The sequence below is a fragment of the Dermochelys coriacea genome, chromosome 9 (assembly GCF_009764565.3).
Source record: "Dermochelys coriacea isolate rDerCor1 chromosome 9, rDerCor1.pri.v4, whole genome shotgun sequence".
NCBI lineage: Eukaryota > Metazoa > Chordata > Testudines > Dermochelyidae > Dermochelys > Dermochelys coriacea.
In genome coordinates this window covers 100,705,940-100,721,026 of record NC_050076.1, presented here as the reverse complement: position 1 = coordinate 100,721,026, position 15,087 = coordinate 100,705,940, and the positions used below count along the sequence as shown (strand labels likewise).

At 44.7% G+C, this 15,087-nt stretch overlaps 1 protein-coding gene across 2 annotated transcripts in view; it reads right to left on the bottom strand.

Annotated features, from left to right (window-relative positions):
• GPC3 (glypican 3) overlaps positions 1-15,087 on the bottom strand; it is a 282,585-nt gene that overhangs the window by 65,166 nt on the left and 202,332 nt on the right. For both annotated transcript variants that reach the window (XM_038417171.2, XM_038417170.2), the window contains exon 6: positions 12,632-12,752. In XM_038417171.2, the coding sequence (XP_038273099.1) occupies positions 12,632-12,752 (121 nt within the window). The remainder of the gene's footprint in view (positions 1-12,631; positions 12,753-15,087) is intronic.

Here is a 15,087-nt window from a genome sequence, read left to right as displayed (position 1 = left end):
TCATGGCAGATTAACTCCTCCTCATTTACAGCCCTTACACATACCCGCTATATTGGGCCTAAGACATCTCTTGGTCTTACCCATATATCTGGATATATGGGGGTGGGAAGCCACATTAATTTTTACTTGTGGGGGACTCCTGGACTTTGACATCTGCACAAGAAAGGCAGAGCTGATTAAGCCAAAATTGACATAGTTTCAGAGGCTCTCTTCCCCAGTTAGATTTTGACCAGTTTCTAAATTGCATCAGAACATCATCTTCAAGCTTTCAGGTTAGACAATCAGACACAAGAACATGAAGCGGGAGAGGAGGCAATTTCCTCACCGTGTCAACTCTTTAAGGCATGGACTTGTAATTTGTTATATACTTGTACAGCTCCTAGCACAACGGGGCTCAACCTGGTTGTAGCCTGCTGATACTACCACAATATAAGTGTTAACTAATAATAACTACTACTAACAGGTGCATGCACTCCTTACCAATCAGATCTGTACCAGCGATCCTAAACTTGTGCTCTCTCCTACGCTCCCCAGTCTCACCAATAGGAACGCCATAACTCAGTCTCCCTTCTGCTCTACTGGCAACTCTCTTCCACAAAACAAGGGCCTCCAGTCTAAGCCTTCTGTCTTCCATGCACCCAACTGACCTGGCCGACAGTCATGCCTCTTTTCTCCAAGACTATGAGAGTGGCATTATCCCAGGGCAAGGTTAGCTTTAAAAGTAGCTCTCCAACTAGTACAATAGCTGGGTTGCAGGAAGGGGATAAAAAGATTGTGTGTGTGTGTATGTGTGTTTATATACATAAACAATCTTTTATATATATATATATATATAACAGATCTAGAATTAAGTGAGTGGGTAAAATGGATCCATTTATCTTTCTGATCTGAACTGTAAAGAGGGCTGATGTACAAACTTGTCTGTTTACTGGACCGGATCTTCTTTCACAGTCTTCTTTCGCACCCTAGGGGACTGGTTTTTTTTACAAACAGTTTGTCTCTTTATAGATGCAGTGTCTCAGGTGCAAATGCTAGCACCGGGCTACCTGGATGGATCCAAAATCAGAGAGACCAGCATCTAGGCATGAGTATCTGCTCTCACAGTCACTTGTAGGTGCACTCATTTGTTGACCAAAAAGAAGGCTCTTTTCAAAATCAGGCCCAACAAATAGATTCTGCATGCATGGGAGCAGAGCCAAGCCACTTAGCTAGGAAGCTGATGATCATTTTAGCATCCAACTGAAACATCTCAGACTTTTGTTTCTGTTCAGTGCTGGTGACTTTATACCCTCCGCTGATGCACTAACAAAGGCAATTAAAGAGCGACACCCTGTACCCAGCCCTAGAGAATCAATCTGCTGATGCACAAGGTTAGTAAAACCTCCTGGGCACACACAGGAGTTGGCCACGAAGAAATGTATATGAAAAAGTTCCTGCTAATCATCAGATCTCTTGGCTACTTTAAGGAGCATCTTGTATAATCCCCCAGGCAATTTCATCCCACAGCCAGAGAGATCTCTGTGTTTCACACAGAACCTTTTTATACATGCTCTCAGAAAGACCAACCAATAAAAACACATTTAGTCATTTAAATATTGTACAATAACCCTCAAGGCACGGGCATATACAGGTAATAAGTGCTCTTGCAGTTTAAATGTTGAGACCAAGCAAAGGAGTTTAATCAACTGCAAAAGCCATTTATTGCTACATACATTCCAATACCATGGGCACTGGAGTATCATGAATGGCTTTTGCATTTGGTTAAAAGTTGAAACCATGCTGAAGAGTTAAAATGCAAAAATATTTATGGGCAGTATACGCCAATGCCTTAATGATAATTGCGGGGCGTGTGTGTGTGTGTGTGTGTGTGAGATACACATGCACACACAGAAAATGTGTAATATATAAATACTAAAGTCCAAAGTTACAGCGGACTTACTGAGTAGCTAGTGTGTTAGTTATGATTCAAAACACCTGCTTTAATGTAAATACCTGGGATATCTGCTGGTGTCACAATAAGATCATGAATACTGTCAATCACTATTAGACATTGAAAAAACTTCCATTCATTTTCTGGTGATAATATGGATTGGCTGGAAACTTAAGTGGCCAATGTCATTCCACCTCAAGCTGTGATCTGATCAGGTCTTACAAACTAAACAGAGTCAGGTCTGATCAATATGGAGAGAGGATACCTCCAAGAGAAACCTCCATGCTATAGAAAGTGGTGTCAGTTCTTAAATAGGTGTCACACTTTCTCTCAGTCAGTACTGAACCAACACTCAGCATCAGGCTAAGGAGCAGAAGGTTTTTGGATGAGATGCTAAACTGAGTTCTCGACCACATATGGTCATTAAAGAGATCATGACATCTTTTGCAAGAGTGCTGTTGTTGAGTCCTGGCCTCCCTACCTTTTCCTGGAAGCTTAAAGTAGATTAATAGATTCTATGGCCAGAAGAGACCATTGTGATCATCTAGCCTGACCTCCTGTACAACACAGGCCATAGGACTTCCCCAGAATAATTCCTATTTGAACTAGAGCAGATCTTTTAGAAAAACATCCAATCCTGATTTTACCGTATTCTTCTTCGTTTCATCTCCTAAACTGTGCGTAGCCCTATCATGCATGTTTTAAACCCTAAAGAGGAGGGATTTCTTTAAAGTGAAGTGATTACTGCAAACATACATTGTTAATAAAGCACTTTCAGATCATTCAGGATGAAAGGCCCATATAAATGTAAATAATAAATAGCTAAAACAAATTAATACCAGCCTGTGTTATTAGACAGAATCCAGAAGGTGGATTCATCTCTTTGACATTCCCTGCTAGCATCTGGAAAGGACATGTGGGTATGTACCAAACAAGGATACATATTACTGTCTCTGGGACAGGAAAGACATGAATTTGCCTCATTCTATTCCCCAGCTGACCAGAGAATAAATTAGAGGAATGGACACATCACATTCATGAGATTTACAGCTCATTCATTCAAGATTTGTGAATGAACCCTCTAGAGGAGGGAACAGGTCTGGCCTATTCTAGTGTTTCAGTTTGGGACTGTCACACTAGCCACTAGAACAGCAACTATAAATGTTGGAACCCACCAGATCTAGTGGAAGGTGTGGCAGAAGGCTCTTTTCGAGCAGACGCTCACTGGTTTTATCTCCAAGGCCAAAAGTATGAAGCTAGCTGACAGCTGGGCTGTCTGTGTATGTGTGTGGTTACAGATCATTATGTAGTTTCTCCTACTCAGTTTTACCAGAAAACCTACCACATTTAAAAATGAAGACATACAGCTCCTTCCTGTAACCCATTTTGTGTTGTAAGCAGCTATTAGCATCAATCTTCCTGTCTCAATGCACAACTAGAGTTCTCCTCCAACCCCAACCCCAGAACTTAAGCTATTGCTTGTCTTCGGGGCCTAGCTTTGCAGTGTGACACTCTTAGCTTTGGGCTTTCGTTCTCCTGACCCATTCCCTGTGGTGGTTCTTCAGTTTTGCCAGAAGCTGAGAATGGGCGACAGGGGACAATTCACTTGATGATTACCTGTTCTGTTCATTCCCTCTGGGGTAACTGGCATTGGCCACTGTCGGAAGACAGGATATTGGACTAGATGGCCATTGTTCTGACTCAGTATGGCCGTTTTTATGTTCTTAAATGTGGCAGTCTCCCAGTAAAAGCAATAGCAAGTATTTAGAAACTTTGCAAGTGACTTCTGCCCAGCCTGCTGAGACAAGAGCTGACATCCCTGCTTTTTTCCTCACTCTCCCTAGTGTAGCTGTCGTGAGGCTAGTTGTTAGAGTAACCGATTGCAATAACTGGTTAATATGCAATCAAGTTCATTTAAAAATATTACTCCTTTTACTGGTTCCCTTTCTTTAAAATGTAAGAAATCAGATTGACAGCATCAGAGGCCCACCCTGGACCATGAGCAATAGCACACAGCCATGCTGTCACGCTCTACACAAAAATATTCAGTCACCAGAGATGGTCAACACTTATACATTTTGACACAATTTAAATTTGGAAAATTTTCAGCAAATCTCCATTTTTAACCAACTCTAGAACTAGATGAAATTTTGATAATTTGAATAAATTTTCATGTTTACAAAAAATGGTTAAAAAATGTCCACAACATTTGTTTGTGACAGTTTTCCCCAGCCATCTCTAGCCGATACCATTTCTACTGGAAAGTCAAAATTGACTGAAGCAACAGCCTGTTTAGGGACAAAAATACAGTGAAACCCCCATGCTCAAGGCAGCACCAAATATGGCTGCTTATTCGATCTGGTTTTTCAGGTATGTATTTATCATTTGAGAGGCTATCCATCACATGAACTATCTTCTACAGTATCAATGAGAACTTTATTCTAAATTCTGAGGACTAGACACAGAGCAAGAAGCTGTTCGATATGATTAATTGGGCCCATAGTAACTACTGTAGTCTCTTAATTGGACATCTATGCATCCAATCGTTGGTGGGATTTGTGATTTAACAATAATTCCAAGTTTATTTCCTTCATAACAGGATAAAGTCCAGTTATACTTACAGGATATCTGGTGTTTGTTTTCCAGTGCCATTGTGCATCAGCTGCATGTTTTGATGCAAAGAAAATTAATCCAGTTTAAAAGGTATTTTTTCAAATGATTTCCACTGTATTGTTTTAAACACACACTCCTCAGGACGCACCTGACCCTCTTTGTATGAGCAGCAATTAAGCACTACAGCTGATATTAGAACTGAAAACACAAAAATGGAGCTCTTCACCTTTTCTCATGCTATTATCTAGCTACAGAGCAATATAGATTAGCCGCCATGATAAGGTGAAATGGCTTAACTAGTAATATGTTAACATGTTAAACTTAACAACATGGGGGGAAATCCTGGTCCCATGGAAGTCAATGGCAAAACTGACTTCCATGGGGCTGAGATTTCTCCCCTGGTGTCTACGGCCTGAAACCCTATAAACACTAGTTTTATTATATCCCAAAATCCAACCCTTGTCGATTCCCTCTGAGCATGCCAGCTTAGTAAAATATTGGTTTTGCCATGAAAATGAAATAAGATTGATTGATTTGTCATCCACTAAGAAATCATTGATCCAAATGTTGATTTGATCCTAGGCTACAGGCAAATAATCCTCGCTAAATCAAATTATCCGCAGAAGGGAATGCGTGATTAGCAAGAAGGCGTGCAATGGAGCGTCCACCTCACATAAATCAGGTTAACCTCATAGGCTGCATCTGAAGGAAAGCCAGGGACTGTTCAGGCCTAATGGCTGAAGAAGCCCAGCTGGGATAGACTTATAAAGAGAGGAAGTTGGTGGTAAGACAAGGCTGCCAGGAGGAGTGCAGCAGTCACTCCCTAGGGAAGAGAGCAGTCAGCTAGGTGCAAAGAGGAGATCTGGGGAGGAATGAGTAAGTCCTGGGGCCCTGCCTTGGACTACAGACTCTGGCAAGAACCCAAGAGGGGGTGAGGAAGCTCCAGTGGCAACTTTGGGATGGGCCAGAAGATAGGGAAGACTGGTAGGAAAGAGCTCAATTGGCACTTGAGCAGACTGTGGTTGCTAGGCATAGGGTCTCTGGGTTGGAACCCGGAGTAGTGGGCAGGCCTGGATTCTCCTGCTGGCCACTGGGAAAGTGGCACAGAGCGGGAAGTGGATTGGAAGACTGTCTGAGACTGCAGAGAGATCATTTGGCTGGTGGGCTTGGAAGGGAGGACTATAGTGACCTGGCCAGAGGGCTGAGTCACGAAAGGGGGAGCACCCTGAGTCTAGAGAGAGAGAGAGGTGAAAGGATGAGCAACCCAAGGAGGGGGGGGCGTCAGACCGGTTGAGAACTAATCTACAGATGAGTCACAAGGAGCACCCCAACAGTGAGTGGTTAACCCTGTGACAAGGCGAGATTGAAAATATTTGGGAAAAACTTGAGATTTTTCTTTTTTGCATTTAGTTTTTTTTAAGCACAGGATTGTCCCTTTTCTGGTCCCCTCCCATCCCTTTCTGAAGTTCATTTTGAGGGAAAGCGCTCTTGGCAGATGCAACCAAAGAGGATACTTCCTTCACTATTAAAAACCACCTCTGGATGTTTGTAGAGAGAGCCCTGACAGGTGGCAATACTTTGTAAAAGCCAATGTTACAAAAACGTCCAAGGAAAGAAGAACATTTTTGGAATTAAAAATGAGATATATTCAAACCTAATTTTGTTTTAATTTACCTATGTCACATATCCCCTAATTTAACTGGCCTAGCAGATCTCTTGTAATTGCTGCTTGCATATGTAGTCAGACTTGGTGAGCGAATATTTACAATGGTGTGTTAACAAGAGCCAATGAATGGCTGCTGAGTCACAAAAGGACCACATAGTTAGCCTTTAAAGACCAGACCTAGACTTAGTGGAGCTATAGATTATTTCATGTAGTAGAAAAAGGAATTAGCTGATACATTCCAAAACAAATTTTAAAAAAATCTTCTGTCATTTTATTTAATAGCCTTAAATATAAATAATTGTGAAGTCTGGTTGCTTTCAACAGCATGTGATTTTAATATTTTAATTGCTACAAACAGTTTCACAATGGTGCCCAAAAAGGCATGCCCAAATAATTATTTTGTTTATTACATTTCTTATGAGGTTTTGCTAAACTATATTCTGTACATGCAGCAGTCTGAGTACTGTAGCACTAATACGTTCGATTCAAAGCTGGAAAATTAGCCAGCCAGGACTCGTTTTGTTATATGCTGTTAAATATTGTATGTTTTCTGATAAATATTGGGTATCATTTTATTTTAAAATCAAGCAGTTTACACATTTTGCTAATTATTATGCTATCATATGGTTATCAATTAAAATGCAATGTTAGCGGGAGATACAGCAACATCTAATACAATGCATCAGGAGGGGATTTCATCAAATCTGTCTCTAGCTCTCCAAAGTGGAAAACACATTTCTGAAAGACTTGTGAAATCCTCAGGGTCGCCCATAACACATTTTACAAGACACCCACTTGAAACCATCTACTGACATTATCCAGTAAAGTCATTTTTACAACAGCCACACGGGGTCCCTCTTAAATATCATCAACAGCACGTGCACTGCAACGGGTAACATCAGACACCTGGCAACCACATTGATTATTGCCGGAATGCAGTGATGACTTTACATTGGAGAGCTACAGTTACTGCAGGGAAATGATAGTCTCCCTAAGTCCACCCCACCCTTCCCCCCCCCCCCCCGAGTAGCATCATGGCGCCTGCCAGCCCTTGTAAGGAGAGCAGCAATCTCAACACTGGGTGGGCACCATATTTGCTGGTTTTTTATCTGCTGAAGGTGGTGCAGACAGACTAACTTCCTTTGCCTGCAGTCGTGCAGCAATTGTTCAGCAAATGCATGGCTGTCAGTACTCAGTGTCCATAGTACATGCCAGGATGTATTCCCAGCCACTAAGTCGGTATGGTCTTGCTTTACCAAGGTGGGTGTTGGAGGGAAGTTAACAAACCCACCTTGGTAGGTCCCTTGGGACTAGGGTGACCAGTTGTCCTGATTTTATAGGGACAGTCCCAATTTTTGGCTCGTCTTCTTATATAGGCTCCTATTACCTCCCAGCCCCCATCCCGATTTTTCACACTTGCTGTCTGGTCAGCCTACTTGGGACTCAGGCATTCCATCAGGGGACAGAAGGACACTTAGGCGTAAGACTGTGAGACAGTTTCCAGGCCTGTTTTGTTTATATTAGATTCCATTACATCGTAGCCTTTTGGCCACTTTCCAAATGACTCCATGCGAGCACAGCCTCCGTAGCAGCCACTCTCAGTAAGTACCCAATACATAATCTTAGTCAATCCAACTACCTTTAACCACACCTGTTTAAGCTTCGATTCCCGTTCTGCAAACCCTCTGTGTGTGTCGGCCACTGCGCTGCCTCTCATCTTTACGGGCCTGATTTTCCACTTCTAGAACGCTGACTTTTACTGCCTCTTGCATTTCCAAATTTTGACTCTGATCCTCCCTGGGAGCTCCCCCTGCAGAACCCCAGAAGGCCCAATACCTGGACCTGACTGGAGGATCAGGGCCTTAAACTGGACATGAGAAAAAGACCCGAAGGTTTCACCTCGTAAAACAAGCATATTCCTAGAAATCACATAGTCTCTCTATATTCTAGGGAATCAATCAAAGTTAATTTCCCAGGGTTTGTGAAAGCCTATTGCCTGGACTGTGATTCCCAAATGGGTTTTTTCAAGAGCTTAGATGGCTGTTATATTTCTGGCTAGAGAATATGCAATATGATAAAAACACAGTCCCTACACAGTGTAATAAATTACAGACTGTTTGATGTGCAAAGCAAAGATCTGTCAAGCTCCAATATATTTGAAATATTTTAAAAGAGTCCTGCACTCCAGTGTCTGGAAATTTAAAATACGTTTCCAAGCCTCTCAATTTTCTAATGACATTATCTTGCCCACTTATTCTCCTTTTAGGGGTTTTATTCCAATTCCTACCAAGTATTGTTTCAAAATAATGCTCCTCTTCCTGGAGATAGACCCACCAGAAAAGGGGTGGGGCAGGGGGGTTTGATAAGCTTATGACTGGTCCAATGGTTAAGACACTAGCCTAGGACTTTGGATGCCTGTGTTCAAGTTCCTACTCTGCCAGATACTCCCTGAGGGACCATAGCCTCTGTATGCCTCAGTTCCCCAGCTGCAAAATGAGAACAGCAGCAGTGCCCTACCTCACAGGGTGCTCTGAGAAATAAAAATAGGGATCAATTAAAACTCATTTCCGTCAAAAAGACCCCTGACTTCCCAAATGTGATAACGTTAATGTTTATGTATGAGCCATCCATGCTTCTGGGCACAGAGTGAAAGCAACTCAAATCACAACTTGATCTAAAGGCAAAGGAATCTAAAAAATCCCAGTACTAACACGATGATGATGATAAACCAGCTCACCCACCAATCCACAATAAACAGAGCCACCCACAAATCACACATTAAAAAGACCCACCAAGCTGTTTTGTTTCAATCTTATTATCAGGAATCATGCTCCAGAAAATGTCACTCACCCCAAAAAGATCTGACCTGAGACGTTAAACTTACTCAAACTGCTGTGTGTTTTATTTTTTAAAGACCATAAACCAAACCTAATAAATTCAGACAGACCTTTTTATTTCCCCTTTTGTATAGTTTTAACTGGCTGCTTTCCTTCCAACCTCTGGATATTCCATTCTAGTGTACGAATGAGGTCCACATGATTGCTTGAAAAGCATGCAAGTTCTACAACACAGAAAGCAACTTGTGGGGTGTGGGGGGCGCTTTATAGGCTATGAACGCATTTATTTAGATTCACAGGGAGAAGACTGATCGGTTAATGAGTGACAGAACTATACAGTTTATTCACCAAACCTGAACAAGCTCTAGAGAATTCTGAAGCTTTGTCATGCTTTTGGAAAAGTATTCATTTTTATAGCATGAACAGCATATAATAAATAAAAACTAAAACATCATAAAACATAAATTACATCTATTAGCAACACCCAAGAGTTAAAGAAAATGTTTTGGAACTCAACTAACTGGGAAGGGAGCCTACATATGTCTCTGGGATCAAAGCTGCATCTCCTCTGATCAAAACAATGGACTGGGAGCCACTTGAAAGACCTTGTTGCTATCTGCTGGATACCTACAGAGATTGCATTTCAGAAACCTGAGCACAAAGAGCTGACCACTGAAAAGCAGTACTCATTGCCCTGTTCTCCAACAGACACTGAAAGCCTGAAGAAACTCCTTTAAAAGATGCTCTCCACTTGAGTAGAGCAGATGAGCTACTTTTCTTCTCTCTTCCAGTTTGGGAGTCCACACTGCATTCTACAACATGACTGTTGACCCAACCAGAATTACAGTTTTTCACATCTCCTCCTCTTTGGGAGCCCATTGTCAGTGCAGATGTGAACGAGATAGAGAAACTTTCCTGGGCCAAGGAACTAAGCACAATGGTGAGATTCAATCCTAAAAATCTCAAGTCTAAGAAAGATCCAGATTTCCTTTTACCAGGATCTGAGCCATTTAGCTTGGCTTAACGTATTTAGCATGAATAGCCGGTTCACAACTAGTACTCAGGTATTATCTTTTGCTTTCAAAATGTTTTCTTCTGAACTCTTTTCCAATGACAAACGGCCTTGCCCCAAAAGTTAACATTTTCACAAAGGCGTTTGATTTTTCAAAATGTTCACATTCTGTATATTTACATGTATTAAAAAAGTGCAGTTGAACTGAACTAGATAGTGGTAAAGCTACAGACTTTGGTTGCCATCTACTGGTCTGGTAATAGCATTGATAAGTGGCTATCCTGTGACCAGCTCCCCACTGGGCTTTCCACACTGCCTTTTTCTCAATTTCTTTTTTTCAGTTTCAAAACTGAAAAATTTGGGAGTTATTTTTTTTTGTTTTGGTTTTTTCAGCTACATATATTGTAGCTTTACCACTACACAGTTCAGTTCAACTGACTAATTTACCCTTGGTCTCCTAGTCCAGGAAACTTAGCCTCCCCGCAGCCTGAATTGATCAGCAAAAGACCTGACTTGACTCAATCTGGCAGCCAGCATTTCACCATCATTGTATATCAGCAGTTTCACGTACACTAATAAGCATGTTTTGTTCAGTGTGGCTTTCTCACTGTGAATAGCGAAATATCACCACCACCAGCAGGCTGAAACCTGCCTTCTTCACAGTTTAATAGGGAGCTGACTGTGCCTTTTTCTCCTTTTAATAAGCAAGATCTGTTACCCTGTCTTGTAAAGTACTGCAAGCTGCCATGTATGAATGTAAAAGAAAACTGGACCTGCGCCCCCAACAGTAAGCTCTGCTATTCTGTGTCAGGGTGTACATGGCTTACCGTCACATGAGCACAGAAAGAGTAAATTCCTAACCAAAACTGCCTGCTACTTACACCCACAGGGGAGGTATCAGAGGTGTGTCTTGGGGGCCTAAAGACTCAAGCCAGGGAATGCTATGAATACAGTTCCCTGGCGTTCACTGAAGCAGAAAAGAAGAAGTCATCAGCAAACCAGCTCAGCTAGGAACTTCCGAAAGAGCAAAACCAACTTGCAGGCCAGCCTTGAAAGTGTGATTTTGTTTTAGCCTCCTTGAGCTTTTTTTAAACCTGTTTGTGTTCGAAAGTTTAGGAAGAAAGCTCACAAGAAAGAGCTCCCTGCATAGACTCTGCTTTCAGGCTAATTTGGGTAACTCAGCCATATTACAGGGCACATTATTATTACTTGGATAATTGAACCCACAAGGCCCCAAAACAGTCTGTGCCCAGAAATGGCAAAGGCGTAAGCCCCCAACGGCTGCATTTAAAAACATCCACACATCGCCCCACACTAGTGTCACAGGAATGAGAGCAGAGTCCAGGGGTGGACAGGAGCTATGCTGGTCTGGGGCAAGGCAGAAAGCCAAAAAACCATGACAACATGAAAGAGAACATGGGGAAGTTAAGTGGTCATCTTAAAGAAAGCCAGCCCAGGACCTAATCCTGAGCTGTTGGGGCATGGACTGGTGGTGGTGTTGCTCAGGATGCGTGCTCCTCATCCCGCTATCTCAGTGCAGAGCAAATGGAAGCAAGAGGGAAGACGGCCAATAACTAATGGAACCATATTGCTTCTATCGGTGCAATCCTGATTTAATTTGTCACAAGAAGAATATCTAGAGTGGGAAACATCAGCTCAGACCAGGGCCCGTCATGCCTGGTAAACTGCCTCCAACAGGACCAATACCCGAAACTCCAGGTGCACATGAAAACGTCACATTAAGCACCAGGAAAACTGGGCAAGGCAAGAAAATTCCCTCCTGGCCCTTGTGGTGATCAGTCTGTGACATGAAGCTTGAGATCTGATGACTGTTTTGCTGCCCCAAACTTAGCATGTTCCTTACATTAATGTGTCAGTTATAAAACCATCCTATCCCCTTGGAGATGCAGCTGCAGTGTTTGTTCCTGCATGGAGGCCATGCTGTCAGATTCTGCAGACCCGCTCCCCCGGACAAAGGATAACGATTATCTTCACAAGCCTCATCCGTACAACACAGAACTACCACCAAATGTGCTGAGCATGGCGGGGTTTGCTCTAAAGAACTGAGACCAGACACAGCTGTCGGGGGGAGTGTGGGGCAGCTTGCTCTCAACCCCCACCCCTCGCCGGGCCCTCCCTCTGCACTGGGCTGGGATGAGGGTTGTGGTGTTGCTGTGAGTGGTCGGTGTCCCTGGGTTGCAATGCCCAGCGCGGGGAGTTGGGCCAAGTTCCCTGGGACAAGAGACACTGCTCTGGAGTCTCTGTGGGTGCAATTGTGCCCATGAACCCCACTAAAGCTGCCCCAGCCTGAGAGCCTGGCTCCCTGAGCACCTCTCCTCAAGACTGCACCAAGTTCCAGTCTGGACCATAAGGGTGGTGGAGCTCGGCACACACATGTGTCATGGCCCTGGGTCCCATATTCACAACTGAAATCATGTGACTCCTTCGCTGTCATTTGACTGGCTCATGCCAATAAAATCCAAGAAACATATCTAATTGAGCAAAGCAGGGCAGATTTGGAAACCCGCCCCCTCCCCCCCGGAGCAATCCCCACTCCCCGCCCTCGCACCCACCTGGTTGATGTGTTTCAGTTTATCAATGAGCTGGCTGATCACTGGCTCGGGACCCTTTGTTTTCATCTCGTGGGTGCCAGCTTGAGCTTTCCCTCCATTCTTCACTGCCTGGTGACTGTACCTGCGCGAGTGAACAAAGAAGACAGCATGGGGTGATGGACTGGACTCAGCAATCCGTATTATTTATTGCTTAGATCGCAGCATGCTAGCTGCCTTCCTGTCACAGAGGAAAACACTGAGAAGGAGAGGACGTTATTATTTCTCTAACCACAGCACCTAGGACCCCAGTTTGGACCCCACAGCATCAGGTGCTACCCAAACACAGAACAAAAAGATGGGCCCTGCCCTGAAGAGCTTCCAATCCGGGTGCAGTCTAAGAGGACAGACAGCCCAACGTTTGGGAAGGGATATGACACGCAAGGCAGGTTAGCTGGGTGATGACCACCAGGTGTCTGATGTAGGTCCAAGTCTGTTGTGGTGCTGGTTTAAGTTAAACATGAAAAATATTCCCACTCTACAATTCAACCCCCTTGTGGCCCAGAGTCCACCCCAGTGACCCAGCCCCCTCCCTCCACAGCAATGTTCCCTGGCTAAAGGAATGTGCGGGTCAAATGGATGAGTCAGCACATGTCTTGTAGACTTTGCAGTGGAAGTGGGACTTCAGAGGGGATTTAAAGGAGGCGATGTGGGGCCAGCTTAGGGGCAGCAGCGTAAGAAAGCAAGGAGACCCCCTGCAGGAGAAGCAGGCAAATACCACCATGGGGCTGACAGCACTGGCAGGGCAGAGCAGGTGGGAAGGCGATGCCAGGCCAGACCAGGGCAGAGAGGGCCAGCATTAGGGAGGACCTGGGAGGCAATCACAAGAAGCTCAGATGCAGCAGAGAGGGGGAGCCAGGCCAGTGGAGAATTCATAGCGGGGATGGCAGCAGGTGCAGAGGCGACGGTCGGTCGGAGCTGTGCAGATCGCAGAGGGCGACGTGGGTGTCGGGAGCCCAAGGAGGAGGACACTGCAGCAGTCAGGATGGGAGGCGCGGAAGGCCTGGGAAGTTCAGCTGTGTGGATGGAGAGGAAAGGCCAGGGGCTGGGAATAGTACGGAGGAAGCAGCAGCAAGATTTGGACGCAAGCCAGATGTGAGGGGAACGGCATCCGAGATGACACCAGGTCACAAGTCTTTGCAACAGGGAGAGAGTGGGGTGTTCCGCTGTGTGGGAGAAGTCTTGAGAAAAGGGTTTGGCCAAGTTAACAGCATGACTTCCACTGTCTGTGCTCAGTTCCCCCAGGGCACTGGAGTGCCTCCAGATTTACAGTAGTGCACTAGGAACCCGGCCCCAAAGCCTGAAATCTGAGCAGCTTTTCAAATACAACAGGGGCCAGGTTTCAGGACAAGGGCTATTCAGAACTGCCTTCGTTTGATTTATGCGAGATCCGTCACACAGTAGTGTTAATGAGAGTCCCCAGCTGAGATCAGGGCCTCCCGGTGGTAGGGGCTGTGCAGAGACATAGCCAGAGTCAGCCAGCGGATGTCTACACTGTGGCAGGCTGCGTCTTCTCCCGCCTGGGCAGACAGCCACGCTCTAGCTCTGCTCGAGCTAAAATGAGAAGCGCGGAGGCTGCACAAGCTGGCTGCAGCCCACCCAACCCGTCCGGTGGCTGGCCCAGGTCACCACGTCCACACGGCTATTTCTAAGCACATAAGCTTGAGCAGAGCCAGTGCGTGTCTGGATACCCGGGCCGGGAGGCTCACTCCCAGCTGCGGTGTCGACATACCCTGAAGCACTGTCTCACCGAACAGCTCAGAGCCTAAACAGACAAGGCAGAAAAAGGCCAGGCAAACAAGATAAGTGTTTCCATTTTACAGATGGGGAACTGAGGCAGAGAGAGTAAGGCCACAATTCAAGAATGCACTTCCACCCAATTTTAATACCAATCACCATTCTGGAAATCGCTTAATCGCCGCATGACTTGAAGCTCGTGCTAAAAGTGAAGTACGTTGTTAAGTGGCCTTCAGTCGGGCCCTATGTATCTTGGCCAAAGGAGTCTGAAGAGCCAGAGCAGATCTCCTAGATTCATAGATACTAAGGTCAGAAGGGACCATTCTGATCATCTAGTCCGACCTCCTGCACAGCGCAGGCCACGGAATCTCACCCACCCACTCCTACGAAAAACCTCACCTATGTCTGAGCTATTGAAGTCCTCAAATCGTGGTTTAAAGACTTCAAGGAGCAGAGAAGCCTCCCTCAAGTCACCCATGCCCCATGCTACAGAGGAAGGCGAAAAACCTCCAGGGCCTCTCCAATCTGCCCTGGAGGAAAATTCCTTCCCGACCCCAAATATGGCGATCAGCTAAACCCTGAGCATATGGGCAAGATTCACCAGCCAGATACTACAGAAAATTCTTTCCTGGGTAACTCAGATCCCACCCATCTAATATCCCATCTCAGCGGATTAGTCCTAT